This window comes from Trichechus manatus, unplaced genomic scaffold, assembly GCF_000243295.1.
Source record: "Trichechus manatus latirostris isolate Lorelei unplaced genomic scaffold, TriManLat1.0 scaffold00002, whole genome shotgun sequence".
Classification (NCBI taxonomy): domain Eukaryota; kingdom Metazoa; phylum Chordata; class Mammalia; order Sirenia; family Trichechidae; genus Trichechus; species Trichechus manatus.
This window is the reverse complement of record NW_004443938.1, coordinates 19,242,116-19,258,342: the sequence shown is the minus strand read 5'-3', so window position 1 is coordinate 19,258,342 and position 16,227 is coordinate 19,242,116. Positions and strand designations below refer to the sequence as shown.

The 16,227-nt window shown below is 39.3% G+C and overlaps 1 protein-coding gene across 16 annotated transcripts in view; it reads right to left on the bottom strand.

The window, feature by feature from the left end:
• SYNE1 (spectrin repeat containing nuclear envelope protein 1) overlaps positions 1–16,227 on the bottom strand; it is a 540,309-nt gene that overhangs the window by 142,123 nt on the left and 381,959 nt on the right. For 12 of the 16 annotated variants that reach the window (XM_023728949.1, XM_023728947.1, XM_023729001.1 and 9 more), the window contains 4 exons: positions 15,377–15,550; positions 12,484–12,675; positions 2,142–2,276; positions 976–1,082 (listed from right to left, as the gene is read on the bottom strand). In XM_023728949.1, the coding sequence (XP_023584717.1) occupies positions 976–1,082; positions 2,142–2,276; positions 12,484–12,675; positions 15,377–15,550 (608 nt within the window). The remainder of the gene's footprint in view (positions 1–975; positions 1,083–2,141; positions 2,277–12,483; positions 12,676–15,376; positions 15,551–16,227) is intronic. The other 4 variants (XM_004368822.3, XM_023728963.1, XM_023728974.1 and 1 more) reach the window with 1 other exon arrangement.

The following is a 16,227-nucleotide window of genomic DNA, read 5'->3' as shown; positions in this document are numbered from 1 at the left end:
ATAACATTTTAAAAAGCATCTTCATAATATAGATTCTTCCTTTAGATTATTTCGTTTGAATAAGCATGTAGATATGGGAAACAATCAACAATATCAGTCATATTACGGTTGTCGAAAGATATTACCAAATCCCAACCTTTAGCCACACATGAACACACAGGTTTCACTGAAACGTTGTAAAAAGTATTTTGGATTTTAAAGAATGTTTTACTCTGTATCCACTGAGTTAACTTTCACAACCCTTCCATAATGAAGGTAAGTCGATTATTATTCTCATTCTACAGAGGAGCGAACCGAGGCTCAGAGATGAGTGACTTTTCCAAGGCCATAGCTCTGGAACTGGAAAAGAACCAGATCTGACTCCAAATATAGAGATATTTCCACTCTGCTTCAGTTCCTTTACCTTTTTACTTATTGATTCAAAATCTGCAACTTGAAAACCTTCCCAAATTTCTTAATTTATCTTTTGACATTTCACTTTTCTGTGCATAAGACTTCCAAAATTTTCACTTTAAACCAAGACTCAAAGCTCAATGTCTTTACGTGTAGAAATCACAGAAGTAGCTCATTAAGAAAACTCAGGATATTTGGTGGACACCTACATTTATTTTTCAGAATGGTGTTGGAAGAAGAAAACCAGTAAATATATCAGTTAGAAATAATCAATCAGTTTAAAGCATCAAGGATCTGATTTTATAATGTATGCTTATTCTGTCAAAGAAATGAACTCATGACCATCATCTGAGCATACCGGAAGGGGGGCCAACAAGTCGGCCATAAAGCTACTAGCTATGCTCATGCAATGCAACAAAATGGTCAAAATAGAAGCAAATTTAATATCCCAAAGGGTAGACAAAATTATTACGTTTTACAGGAGATGTTTAAAACAAATTTTTTACTGAGATGCTTACATTTCTTCAAGTGTCAGGAAAGCTCAACAAAGAGAAGAAAAAGTGAAAGTGTTTGCAAACATACCCAGCGCCAGAGGTCTCTGCAGCTGAGTGTTGGCTGAGAATTTCTTCTCCACGACTGGCGACAGACCGAAGCAGACTCTTCTGTTCTGCTAGTTCCTGTTCTAACTCCTGCTCAAGTGAAAGAACAAATGCAGATGTCTTTGTTACTTTACGATTATTACCCACAACCATGATTCTATGTTTAGAATACTCTCAGAGACCTTTGGCAGTCAGTTTTTAAGTTGGCATGTGGCATAAAAGGTGTGGTTTAGATAAATACTCAAACATGTCTCCAATGCACTCCACAACTCACTTCAGCTTTCATAAAGGATATTTCTGAAAAATCTGTTGGCCAATGAATAAACAAAGTTTTGCTGGGCAATGGCACCCTCAAGTGGTACAAAATGTTTTCTCGCTTTTCCGCATGGATATTGTTTTGTTCTAGCAGGGATAGATTCTTGAGAGCAAGTAGTTTTCTTCAATTTTTTGCTTACATGACAAATTGGACAATAAATGGACTACATTTTTACTTTTTCATGATTTCTGATAAATATTTTTACTCCTTGAGAAGATAAAAGCCAAGTTACCAATGAGCATTCTTACTAATCAAATCCTTTCATTTTAAACTCGGCAACAACTTGCAGCTCTGTTTTGTGACGATATATACTTTAAAGTGAAAGAAACCTGCATTTCTTTTAAAAAACATATAATTCAGACTTTTATCAGTTCTCGGAGGCCTTGTTTCTAAATTAGTCTAGTCAGGGAGGTTTTATTAGAATAAAACAAACGTATTTATTTAAAAAGAAAAAAGACTTTTACTTGTTCTCAGAGGCTTTCCTTCTAAATTAGTCTAGTCAGGGAGGTTTTACTATAATAAAATAGGTACAGATGGGTGAACGTGAAAATAGAGTAGGATCCATGATAAGACAGATTATAATGGAGTTGCCCTGTTTGTAACCTAAAACAAGCTTTCCTTAAAGGCTGGCATTTTAAAATGACCAGTCTTCCCAATGATCATGAGGACGTACAAAGACACAGTTAGCCAGGTCTTGTTTCCATCCAAAGCGTTAGAAAGTAAAGGGTACTCTATCTGTCTTTAGTGCAGAAGCAACCTGTCCTTCTAAAACATTTCTCGCACGTCTCCCCTTGGCAAATCTGCAGACTAGCGAGAAGCAGGAAGCACTTTACTTTTTGTTGCTGGAGACTGCTCTGCCGCTGGTAGGTCCGCGTTGTACGTGCCTGGGTCAGCCACTCCTGGACCCCGGGGCTCTGGCTGGCCGTCAGGTCAGCATCGCTCTCCTCCTTCTCTTGGGATGTCCCCTGCTTTTAACGAGTCAGAAATCAAGGGTCATGCTACCCACAGGAAAGCCTCAGCCCGAATGGCACCAAGACTGCTGTGGTGTGGTCTGTGTTGTGATACCGAAGTGGCTCCGTTAGACACAAAACCACATTATCAAGAAATGCTAACACAAAGCCCACCAAATTTATGGCATCCGCAGTAGGGAGAACAATAAACAGATGATTAGACACAGAAACATTTCAGGGGGAGATTTTTCTACTTAGAGACTAGGCCTTTTAGCTGCCCAATGTGGTTACCAGATACTACTCTGATTTTTTTTTTCCACAAGAACTTAATTCTAGATTCTTTTTATGAGCTTGTTGGTTTTAAGTCACTCAAAAGTAAATTTTTCTCAAGTGTTCATTACCCCTCATAATTTACTGCGTCTCTTCTGTGAAAGCCTTATCCGGCCACATTTCAACTTCTCTATCCTGTTCTATACAACAAATACATATGGCAAACACTTGATTTATAAAGGTTTTTCTAAAAGGCTACTGACTAAAGAGATTTAAATTGCTTTGAGGAGCAATGAACACATAGCTTTGTAAGGCATCATCCTCTTTAGGATTCATTTAGAGCCGAAACTTTATTTCTGGCTCATAAGGAAGAAAATTTAACTGTAGCATAGAGACAAGGGGTCCCAGCAAGGGCTTCCAGGGGCAGCTGAGTGTCCTCTGTCCCACCTTCTGCAGTCCAGACCCTAGAACTGTTTCACAAGGTGCAGAGCTTGGCCAGCCACAGACAACCCAATTCCCAGGGCACTTAAATAGCAGGACGCCTCATGCCAGATAAACCAACCAGTTGCTCTGACTTACGATGACCCTATGTGTGTCAGAGTAGAGCTGTGCTCCATGGGATTCTCAATGTCTAATGTTTCAGAAGTAGATCACTAGGCTTTTCTTCCAAGGTGCCTCTGGGTGGACTCAAATCTCTAACATTTCAGTTAGCAGCCCAGTGCATTAACCATCTGCATCACCCAGGGATTCCCACGCCAGATACTGGTCTTTATAAACCTTCAATGCTCATCCTACTGGAGTCCTAGATTTAAATTATTCCTAGAATTCTCTATTTTTGAGTGAGTCTGTTGTTATATGAGTATGGTTATAGATTGCTCTACACAGTAAACAGACTCTGCTCAAATATAAAAAAAAAAATCAAAGGTCTTTTTTTCAAAACTATTCAAGTGGCTGCAACAATAGGCTCAAGCCTAACAATTGTAGGGATGGCGCAGGACCAAGAAGTGTTTTGTTCTGTTGCACGTAGGGTTGCTATGAGTCGGAACTCACTTGAGGGCACCTAACAACAACAACAACATTCAAGTTAGAACATTTTGGGAAAAAACACCAAATAACTGCATGCACATTTGGTTACCATTTTACAAATGCAAAACGTTAAGTAAGCCTCTAAGGTAAGTGGTGTGATAATTAAGTGAGAGATCTCTGAAAAGATCTGTTAGACAGTAGTCTTTGTTATTACAACCTCTACCTCCTCTGCAGCCCTGGTGGCGAAGTGGTTAAGAGCCCAGGCTGCTAACCAAAAGGTCAGCAGTTCGAATCCACCAGCAGCTCCTTGGAAACCCTCTGGGGCAGTTCTCTATAGAGTTGCTATAGTTGACAGCATACAACAACAACAACCCCCCTCTCCTACCACCTCCAGGGGCCCACCCTCTGCCACCCCTGCTGCCACTCCTGACTTTCATAAAGCCATCACCCACTATCTAAACCAAACCTATTGCCCTCCAGTCGATTCCAACTCAAAGCGACCCTATAGGACAGAGTAGAACTGCCCCATAAAGTTTCCTAGGCTGTAAATCTTTACGGAAGCAGACTGTCACATCTTTCTCCTGAAGGGAGGGCAGGTAGGGTGGAACTGCAGACCCTTCTGTTAGCAGCCAAGCACTTTAACCACCGCGCCACCAGGGCTCCTACTCATTACCTAGGCAGCAGTTTATCCTTCCTGCCTGATTATTCTAATAGGATTTTCAAGGCCCTAAAATGCTGCACATCAAAATGAGAGCTTTCTACTCACATATATTTATATGTCCTCAGATAAATTACATTCTCTTAATATAATCATCCTCTAAATATTTATTAGCACCCACTATGTGTCACACACTGTTCCAGCCAAAGAAGAAGCTGGACAAGCGCCCTGGTGGGGGAGACAGACAATAAGCAAGAAACAGGTAAGTCGAGATGGTGATAAGGGCTACAAAGAAAACGAACTGGGTGGTGGGATAGAAAGGGAAGGGGACAGGCTTCTTAGGGTGGTCAGAGAGGCATCTTCAGAGGAGGAGACAGCTGCATTGAGGTCTGAATAATGAGAAACTGCCAGCCAGGCAGAGATCTAGGGGTAGGGCATTCCAGGCAGTGGGAATAGCTGAGGCAATGGCCCTATGGTGAAAGATATTAGGCATTTCAGGCATAACAAGAGCAATAAGGAGGCCAGTGTGGCTGCAGCACGGTGTGGCAGGGAAGAGTGGCATTTTGTAGGTTGCTTCTATGGAGGAGTTGTCTTGCCATCTGTTCCTCTGGTTCTTCTTCATCAAATTCCAGAGAGTGGAATCTAGCCATTCTGGCTCATTTGGCCTGACTGCCCACAAAGACCCTTCACCTCTTCTATTTTCAGAATTTTATACTAACCAAGGTCCCTGGGTTGTGCAATGGTTTGCGCTCAACTACTAACATAAGGTTGGCAGTTCAAACCCACCCAGCAGTGCTGTATAAGAAAGACCTGGTGATGTGCTTCTGTAAGATCACAGTCAAGAAAACCCAATGGAGCAGTTCTACTCTGTAACACATGAGGTAACCATGAGTCAGAATTGACTCAAAGGCAATAGGGTTGGTTTTGGTTTATTACAGGGGAGCAGTTCATCTTCTGTCTTTCTCAGAATCTCATGATTCAATTGTAAAATGAGATAACAGACTGTATCTTTTCCTGGGCAACACTGGCATCAGTGCTTGCAGCTAAATGAGCTGAAGGAAACAGTGAAACCTATATGTAACATTCTATATAAACCTCTCCCGGATTCTGAGCCCACCTTAGCTCACAGATACTTCCTTTCCTTTAGGATGATCCAGCTTCCCAGCAAGAGAATGTCCTTTAGGCAGAACAATGGGGTACCTTTGGTCTAAAATATGCTATTTGCATTTTGAAGGACCTTCAGAATGGGTGACTAGTGACACCCAGTTCACTAACCGCCCCCTCCTCCAGCTCCAGGAATTCTTCTCAACAACAAGCAGCAATTTTCCAAAGTTGGGTGCTTGGAGGCATGGAAACTCTCCCAGGACTGAAACCCATCAATTCCTGCAGGAAACAGACTCTCCCCCTTGTAAGAACACTCTGTCTACCCGGAATAGGCTCTGCGTGACCCTGGCTCTTCCAGGCAAGGATGAAATAGCATGTCAAAAGGGCCCTGCAGAGAGCAACTCCAAAGAGGTCAATGTAGGAGGCTAAACGGGCCTTGGCCATGGCCTGCTGACACTCCCGCTCTGGGCTGCTCTTGGCAGTGGCTTGTTTTTCAGAGCCCGGGCTGATGGTCCCTCGGTAACGTCTCACAGCCCCCTGTACCAGCCCACCGCTCTACCCACGTTATTGTTGTCTGACCAAGAGGCTTTCTTTCAAATTCCTCATACAAATTTCATGCTTGGAAAAATGACAATTGAAATTTTAGGTTGTAGGAACAGCTTGACAATTGAAATTTTAGGTTGTAGGAACAGCTTAACCACTTTTAAGAAGGGGAGTCACAGCTGACTAATAGACTCCAAGCTTTAGAGAAAACAATAATGAGGCAGCATTGAAAGCAGATGCCGCCTTGTGTGTATTTTTATGGGGTTAGGTACTGTTTTTCAGTTAGTGAATTTTTCTCTGACTGATTTAGTCATTTTCAAACATAATACTTGGTGTACAGGAAGCCCAAATGATTAAGAATCTAGTTCAAATTTTATTCCCTTTTCCCCTGGGGAGAGAAGGCACTGACATAAGGAATAACGTAATGGTAATTACTTCCTCTGAGATCTGATAACAGTTTTCTCTTATATCCTGGGGATAGGGAGTAAAGCTTCTGTCACCATTGGGAATCCCCATTGGGTGGGGCTATATCAACTGTTTCATTTTGAAAGACTAGAACAGTAATCACTTTTGCCAGGAACATTCCTTGGAAGATTCATGAGGATTAGGAAATACTAAATATTAAATAAAACATCTTTATAAGGTATTTTATTATTTATGTAGGGTAAACTCTCTGCTCCTTGGATGGATGATAAAGTGTGAAAACAACGTAAGCTTCTTATGAAGAACCAAAGAACCAAACCCATTGCCAATGAGTCAATTCCGACTCATAGCAACCCTACGGGACAGAGCAGAACTGCCCTGTCAGGTTTCCAAGGAGTGGCTGGTGGATTCTAACTGCTGAGCTGAGCTCTTAACCACTATGGTAAGATGTCTGTAATTCAAGAGTTAGTATTACCTGTCCTTAAAGTCTATGTCCCTTCATATAGAGAAGAAGGTCTCCTGGGGAGAAACTAAAGGGATTGGTTAATCATTGATAGATGCGGAAATCCAGTTAGTTATAAAGATGGTACCATATTACAGACACTGCAGCCCTGAGAAATTGTGTCCTTCTGGCCACTGTAGACTCCTGAGTCATCCATGCCCTAATTAAAGGGTACAGCCTTACTGACATCTTCATTCAATGGAAAAGAGTCTTTTTTCAATTAACTTTCCTTAATTTCAGATCAACTCCGAATTATTTAACATTTTCTACATGAAGAGAAATGATCCTTTCCATGGCAATAATAAACAAACAGGGCTCCTTTTATTCTTACAGATGGAAAAATAATCTCAAGTCTTTAATTATTAAAAAAAAAACTCCCATCAATATATTTTGGGTGCTAGAAACCTCAGCCAGTGAAAACCCTATGGGTCACATCGGTCCAGTCCCGAAACTGACCGTGGGGATGGCACACAGCCTGGAATCATTTCGTTCCATTGTGCACAGGGTTGTCATGGTCAGGGGCTGACCTGATGGCAGCTGGCAACAACTGGAAACTTCATTAGACAAAAGATGATGGAATTTATCGATACTGAAAAAATAAGAAGTGATCAATTTCAACTTCGTAAAACTCTACCACATTTTTCTGTATTTACACTTCGCACAGCGGTATTCTAAGGTAGACTTATACTTCTGGGCAGAGTCAGGACTTTATTCAATTTGAAGAATTTGCGTGGCCATTGGCAGTATCTGCTGTGTGTGTGTGTGTGTGTGTGTGTGTGTGTGTGTGTGTGTGTGGGTATACCAGGTGGCTGTCATCATGCTCAGCCCATACCTAGCCTCTGAGCAGTTCAGGAGTTCCTTTCCTCCCAAAGAATGTGGTCTAGAAACAGGTTGTTATTATAAATTATTATAATCGTTGCAATTTGAGCGCTTACTTGCATTAAAATCCTTGAGACAAATTTTTTTTTTTTAACTTAAATACATTATCTCAGTTTTACAGATAAAGAAACCCCTCGGTAAGAAAGGCGGAGAGAAGTTCAAGGATCGTGTGCCCCAGGTCCCCTCGTCAATAGCTGGTAGAACCTGGATGGGAAGCAGGGGTTGCAAAGCAATGGCCCGAGAGCCGAGTGTGGCTTGCAGGCCTGTTTGGTTTGGCATACAAAACTCTTGAAAAATTTTAGAATTAAATGAAAACATTTATCAATTGGAAGATCTTACATGAAAATCCAAATTTCGTTTCTCAGGAGAAACTGGAGGATCTGGCAAAGCTGCCTGTACATTCTTGTATGACAATAGCTGGAGCTGAGCGACAGCTGCTGCTTTGCCTTGAGACCAGCTTGCCAAGGTCTGACCAGACTGCTTCATGCACTTACAGTCCCTTCCCAGGCCTGGAGGCCTTGGAGTTTGTGGCCTGGCCTTGTCTAATCACTATGTGTGCATTTGAGTATCAGTCTGAAGCTTCTTGATGTTAGTTGCCATCGAGTTGCTCCAACTCATGCAACCCCATGTGTGCAGAGTAGAAATTTGCTCCGTACGGTTTTCAAGGTTGTGACCACTTGGAAGCAGATTGCTAGGCCGGTCTTCTGAGGTGCCTGTGGGTGCGTTCGAACGTCTAATGTTTCGGCTAGTAGTCAAAGGCTTAACCATTTGTGCCACCCAGGGTCTTCAAAGCTTCCTAGGTGTGTGCATGTGATATCAAGTTGCCCCTACCTGCCTCTCAGAGTAGCAATGATAGCCGTGTGAGATGGGAAACTTGGAAGCCTCTCCCTTTGTTTTGGCTTCCTTAATGATTGTATTAATTCACACTCTACAATTTAAAAGGCGGAAAAAAGCATTATGCTTTTAGATATTAACCATTAGACTGATAGTACCTTTTTATAAAACTAACTGGAATATTGCATATTTTTCCAGTTAGAAAATCATTCTCGTTTCGTCCAACTTTAATATTTTTAACATTTTTCTTTTTGCTTTGATTCATGATGTCAGATTATGTGTGCATTTTAAATTTTGTAAATTTAAAGGCCAAAGTTGCATCTTGTCTTTATTTGCATTTATTTATCCAATAGGGAGTCCAAATACATGTCATATGGTTATTGGCCATTTGCATTTCTTTTCCTTTGATTTGTCTTTTCATACCCTTTGCCTGCATTTCTATTAGGTGATCTTTTCCTTACTGATTTACAGAAGGTCTGCGGAAATTGAGAGAATTCATTCTTTGTCATGTGAATTGCATGTTTTCTTCCCTGTTTGTCTATGTCTTTTAACTTTACTTATTTTGTCATTCAGAACTTTTTCATTTTTGTGCAGTAATTTTAAGGAAACTATCCAATTCTGGGCTTGCGGAATACTGGCAAAGACCCTCCTCATTTTAAGAATTTTTAAAAATACCCATACATCTAGTACATTTTGAGTTTAATTTTTATAGTTAAATCTTTGCTCCATCCAAGATGCATTTTTTCTCTAAGGAATGGGATAGGTATTCTAGTTTATCATATTTCAAGTGATTAGCTTATTACTTTATTATTATTTACAGAAAAAGTTATACCCACTCAATTGAAATATCACCTTAAACCTTATCAAATTCCCTTACATACCAGAAGTCTCTTTCTGGACTACTTATTCTGTTTAATTTTTTGTTTATTTATTGTGCCATTCCTATATTATTTTAATTATTATAGTATTATATTTTAACATAAGACAGATTAACACTACCACTATTCTTCACTTTCAGAATTTTTATGGTTATTTTCACGTTTATTTTTTCAGGTAAAACTCAGTATCATTTTGTTACACTTCAAATATATGCAGTTAGTAGTTTAGCTGAGAATAATTAATGTATTAATATTAGAAGAATTGACATCTTTAAAATATTAATTTGGTTTTCCAGATCATATATTCATAAGAGTTGCAAAAAACTGATAAATATATAGGAAAATGCAAACAATCGTCATCATATGGAGAAAACAAAAGCAATCATGGTGAACTTCCATAAAGTCTCCGCCACTTTATTTATGTCCCTGCCAGCACCTGTCGTCAAACACACTGCTTTCCCTCCTGTTGCTGTAGTTCCAAGACCAAACTTCAACTTTGATCCTACCCTGTCTTTCCTCCAATGAGTCATTTCCATCTATTTGTAAACATGTCATTATTGTCCTGAGCTTCAAAGGAAACAAAACAATTTTATCTTGACCCACATCTACCTACAGCTTATCATCCCATTTCCTTGCTCCCCTTTACAGAGAAACTTCTGGAAAGAGTTCGCTGTACTCATCTCTCCACTTCCTCACCTCTCATTCCCACTTTCATTTCAGAGTCCTCTCTGCCTCCACCACTCTGCTGAGACAATTGTGGCTGAGGTCACAGATGGCTGCCATGTTGATAACTAAACCCAGTGGTCAATTCTCAGCCCTCTTCTTACCTTCCCTCTCAGCAGGACTGAATCCCACTGATTCTTCCTCCTCTTTGAAACTCTCCATCTACAAGTGGATTCCAGGAACCAAACTCTGTTTTCCTGTCCCCTCACTGGCTTTTCCTTTTTCTCTCCTTTACAGGCTCTTCCACACCTTCCAGACTCTTCATGTTGAAGTGCTCAAGGGCTTAGTTCTCTCAGCATTGTCTTCTGGATCTACCCTCCCTCCCCTGGTGATCTCATCAAGGCTCTGCCTTTAAGTACCATCAAAGGTTGATGACTCCAGCCCAGGTCTCTCCCCAGAATTCCAACCACTTCTTGGCATTTTATAGACATCTTAAACACAACCTGTCTTAAAACTAAACTACTGTCCAAATGAAACTAAAGCAAGCACCTCCTTATCCCCCAATATCTGTTCTCAAATAGTCTTCATCTTCTCAATTATCTGCATGTTGCCACTATTGCTGTTCCCTTACTGGTCCCTCAGCTTCCACCCTGGTGGTTAAAATCTGATCATGTCATTCCTGTTCCCAAAAACTCCAATAACTTCTCATCTCCCACGGAAGAAAGGCCAGAATCCATAAGATGCCATCAAGGTCCTCTACTCCCTGGACCCCCTTTACCTTTCTACCCTCATTTGCCTCCACTTCCCTCTTGCTCACTCTGCTGCAGCCACACTAGCCTCCTTTAACAGCCAGACATGATCCCACCTTGGAGCCTTTGTACTTGTTTTCCTCTTTGCTTGGAACTCTCTCCCCTCATGTCTGCATGGTTCAAGCCTTCAAATGTAACCTAGGAGAGGCTTCCCTGGCCAGCCTATTAAAAATGGCAAACCCTCCCACCCCTGCCTTTTCCTGTTCACCTGTCCTATGTTGTTTTCCCCATGGCTTTTATCACCTTTAACTTAGTATATAATTTGCTTTTTAATTTTATTTATTACCTGTCTTCCCAGCTATAATCCCTTGAACATAGGAATTTTAAAAATATTTATATGTTGTTGTTCAAGCTCCTTAACTCTTTCACACAGAACAATAGCTGGCACATAGCAGCTTCTCAATAAATATTTGCTTGATTTTCTGTATAGTATAATAACAATAGTGCTATCTAATTTGTGGGGATTATAAAAGCACAAAATTAAAATACTGAGAATAATAGTATATCAGCCTCATGGGAAGAAATCTTAGTGAAAGTGTTCTAAGGTATTTATATTGATCTAGAAGGATATTAAGATATTAATTTAGACTTTATCAGATATGCATAGCAAAAAGTAGAGGGAAAACTGAATTAAAAAAAAAAAAAACAGAAAAAAAATCACACCAAAAAAACCCCAAAAATCCAAATCCCAAATCCATTGCCATCAAGTTGATTCCGACTCATAGCGACCCTATAGGACAGAGTAGAACTGCCCCAAAGGGTTTCCAAGGAGCACCTGGTGGATTCAAACTGTTGACCTTTTGGTTAGCAGCTGTATCACTTAACCACCACGCCATCAGGGTTTCCAGGGCTTAAAAACAAAGGTTAAAATGGAGAAGGAAAAATAGAAAGAGCACAACAAAAATAGAAAGCAAAAATTAATCGAAGTCAAAATATACAGAAATCATAATAAATTCAAATGGACTAAATTTGACATTTGAAAATGAGAGATTTTCTGATTAAACAAAATTTTAAAACTAACAAAATATAGCTAAATGTTCTTTATAGAAGACAAATCTGAAAAGTAAGGACACAAGAAGTTTGAAATCAAGGAAAAGTTACAAGGTATACCAGCAAATACTATCCCAAAAAACCCGTAGTGATATAAGATGAAATCATCACTGGGAATGTTAAAGTCACTGCATGATAGTGGAAAGGTGCGATTCTCCGGAGATATGTGACAATTATAAAATTACAGGCACTTAATAAGCCTGAGATTATCTGAAAAGTAGAATGTAAGATAAATAAAAGAGAAACGTATAAGTGCCATAGGATACTCTTCTCAATCCATTACCTATGTTTAATTTTTTAAAAATTAGTCCATTTGCTAGATTTGGGTAATTATTTTCATTTTCTTTTCTTTTCCCACACTGCAGTCTTCAGGTCTGTGATTCAATGGTCCTTCTAAAACCTATTTGAAATTTTGTGCCAAAGTCAGAGTGTAAACTGAAATAGCATGCTCAAACTTTTGTGTAAACGGAGTGCATATCTAAGTATGTATCACTGTCCAACCTTTTCCTTTATGTCTCCCACACTCAAAAGCATGCAAACAGTTTCTCAGTATATGGTGTTGCTATCAGTGGCCCAGAACCCTTACCTGGATATTGAGCTGCTTGTCGTGCAGGGCTCTCTGCAGCTCCAGGAGGCTCCCCTTCAACGTTCTCAGCTTAACTGCCAGCTGCTCAGCCTCATCCTTTGTGTGTGCCTTGCCCTCTAGCAGCAGGTTCTCATTGTGGACTGACAGCTCCGATAAGGCCACCACCTTCTGCTCTATTTCCACCAGCATGTTCTGGAGAAACAAAAACAAGGATGAAATTCACACATCCTGCCAGCCTCTGCAAAGACGATTCCCACAGCAAAGTACAACATTTCCTTCATCTTTCACAAATGAACAAGCTCTTTCCTAGCTTTTCTACAGCCTTGAGGTACACAGATTTAAAAAAGAAAAATTCTTTGAGCTTCTTAATTTTTCTTTTTTTTAGGATTAGATATCATTTAATGAAAAACACATTGGAAAAACACATGGAAAGCATGTATTTAACAGACAACAGATCAGGAGAAAAGACCCTGGGCTTAGTGCTATCCCGTTATTTTCCTGTTACATTATGACACTTACACATTCAATAATAATACAGAGATCACACATGATCATTCTTTCCTTGTTAAATTAAAGAAGGTCCTCCCTTTCAAGATATTGCTTCTTTGGGTTGATTTTTTTTTTTCAGGTTGCTCTTCTTATTTCATTTCTTTTTAAAAAAATGATGTAATTTTAACCTTACATTTCTGAAAGTTTTCCTAGAAAATTTGCTTTCACTTTCTGTGACAGCTCGCTAGTGCTACAGTTTTCTTCTAAAATAGAAGGTGTAATCCAGGGAAGATGCAAAACAGCCTCCCTTCCTGCAAAGTAAGATTAAAAACAAAACAAACAAAAAAGATTATATTTTTCTACAGAAATCATTCTGTTTTTATAGTCCTTATCTCTGAACTCTGAAATGCACTTTCTAATTTATATGCAAGTAATTTTTTTGAGAAAAGATATTTTATTTTTCTCTACAAATTTGGAATTACTGCCATCAACTTTTAAGAATAGAGCTTTGAACCAAAAAACTAGAACAAATTGGAAGAGTGAAATTTTGCAGTGAAGTGAGGCTTAAAGGATGATTTCCTGAGAATTATTTTGTAGAAATTCATATTATCCTATGCAGGGCTGACTTCTCCATTAGGATACTTTTACAGACCCATACAGATGTTTTAATTATAATTTCTCTTAAAATCAGAAGAAAAAAATGAATATAATAATAATGAATATATGACAACGAATCCTCCCTGGATTATATTTGTTTTCATACCAAGGCAGTTGTGAAATATAATTTTTAATGTTTTTTATGGAGGGAGGGGTCCATGAAGGCAAAATGTCCAGGGTCCCAAAAGTCATAATGTGGTTCTGCTTCTCTGTAATACCCACAATTATAATTATCATAAACCAGCTGCCATCGTGTTCCTCCAGAGCAGAACTGTGCTCCATCGGGTTTTCAGTGGCTGCGTTTTCAGAAGTATATCTCCAGGTGTTTCTTCCAAGGTGCTTCTGGGTAGACTTAACCTTTTAGTTAGCAACCAGAGCACTGTTTGCACCACCCAAGAACTTCATAATTATCATACAATTTGTTTAAATTCTTGGTTTTAATTGACTTAGGAACTGTTGTTCACTTGTGTAATTTCATATACTTCTCGTTTCTTAAACTATGGTCAAATCACCATTTTCATACTTTTTTAAAGTCCTGAAATACAACATCTGAATTGAGGACTTTATGCATTATTATTATAATAGAGATATCCAAAAGGAGAGGTGGGAGTAATAATAAAACATACTTTTGCAATGCTAGTGCATTTGGTAACTTCAAGCGTTAGAAGGGAATACTAAAAATAGATGTCAGTTTTTAGAAATGTAACACTGGAAAAGACAACATAAAGAAGAGAGAATGCTTGCACATGGTGCTCTAATTATTCTGTACCATCAAGGTCGATAATAATCATGCTTTGAATGAACATGGATAAGTCTCCCGGAGCATTTTAAACTCCAAATTATACTGATCAACATAATGAATCTCAAATCATAAATAGCAATGACCAAAATGATCTATTACATAATAACTTCAGAAAAAAAGGTAGTGTTCACTAATCCTTTTTGCTTATTTCCTCTGATTCTAAATGAGAGAAATACGAAGTCATGAGTAATGACATTTAACCCTGCCAATTAGGCAGGGTTTTCTAGACACTCGCTAGTTAATTAAACGAAAGAGCTTACCCACGTGTGTAAATTAATTTGTTGATAATCACTGAAGTTCAATGACTGGTACACAGGGCTTCATGATCTATTCTCTATACTTACATGTGTGTTTGAAAATTTCCATAATTAAAAGGTAAGAAAATAATATTAGAATAAAAGGCTTAATGCAATGTTAACCCTCACATTAATTCCTGGGGACCTAAGCATAGTCTCTACTCCAATGGACAATCTTCTTATGTACAGTCTACCTGTTTGCCTATAACTGACAGTTTTTCCAAGTTTTCCAAATAGTTTATCAGGATTAGAACCAAAATTGCAGCAGAGCAGCTTTGAAAATTCCTGCTGCATTCATCTACTGTCTGACTCCCTGCTACTAACTCTGCTCATTGGGTTTGCATTCTTTATGTAGCCTCTAAATATAAATACCTTAAGGGTTTTGGTACCAACAGACTTTTAAAATGTCCTTTAGGAAGCTGAAGATTTTCTAAAGAATAGATAGTATTGGCAACATTTTTCAAAAGACTAAGGCCAATTCTGAATTTCATTTAAGCTTTTATAATGTATTATTTTTCTACTTTCTAAATGTAAAGGTACATGGCTTATAGAAAATCATATATCCATACCAGGTGTTTTTACCACGTTTTCTGTAGTTAAAAGTGCACTTTGTGATGTTGGAATATCCCTTCGAGACCATTTTTTGTACCTGGCAGTCCACCAGCTGAGCTTCCATGTCCATGGGCTCCTCGGGTGTGCCCAATGTAATGTCCAGCGTGGCCTTGGTGCTCAGGAGCCAGTGGTTCAGCTCATCAGCTTCACAGCGGTACCTCTGCAGGGCTTGTTCCTGCCTCTGTTCCTCCAGTTGATCATTTAGCTTTTCCTAACAGATCAAGTAAAATGTAACATTGATCAACCCAAGGCAAAACCATTAGAACTCAATTGTCACCATGCTAGAGCAGTGGTTCTCTATCCTGGCTACACATCAGAATCCTCTGTGAAACTAAATAATACCTATGCTCAGGTCACATGCCAGGGTAATAAATCAGAATTTCAGGGGATGGTGGGATTTGAGATTAGCGTTTTTGAAAAGCTTCCCTGATGATCCTAACATGCACCTAGAGTTCAGCGAAGAACCCCCAAATAATTTGCCTACAGGACCAAGCAGATAACGTAAATGATGATAATGGGCCAAGGATTAGAACAAAACAACGGCATAAGACAGCTGGGAAATGGCAATAAATACTTGACCTCAATGCCTGGGAAACAAAACGGAGTGGTGGCGACTATGGCAAACTGAAGATCATAGGGTCCACCTAAAAGGGCAGCCACCATGAACTTTCAGACAACGGATCGCCTGTGGGAAGGGGCGGCACAGTTTTATTGAATTTTGAATGAAGGCAGAAATCCAAATCTTTAGGTGAGATCTCTAGTTTTTTTCAATGTTGGCAAAAAATTCATATTAAAAAAAAATCCAGGTCAAACACTTCATTTTGAAACCTCACAAGTTTTCCACAGAGTAAATGGGGTCAATATTAATGAATTAAAAAGTCCAGTCTT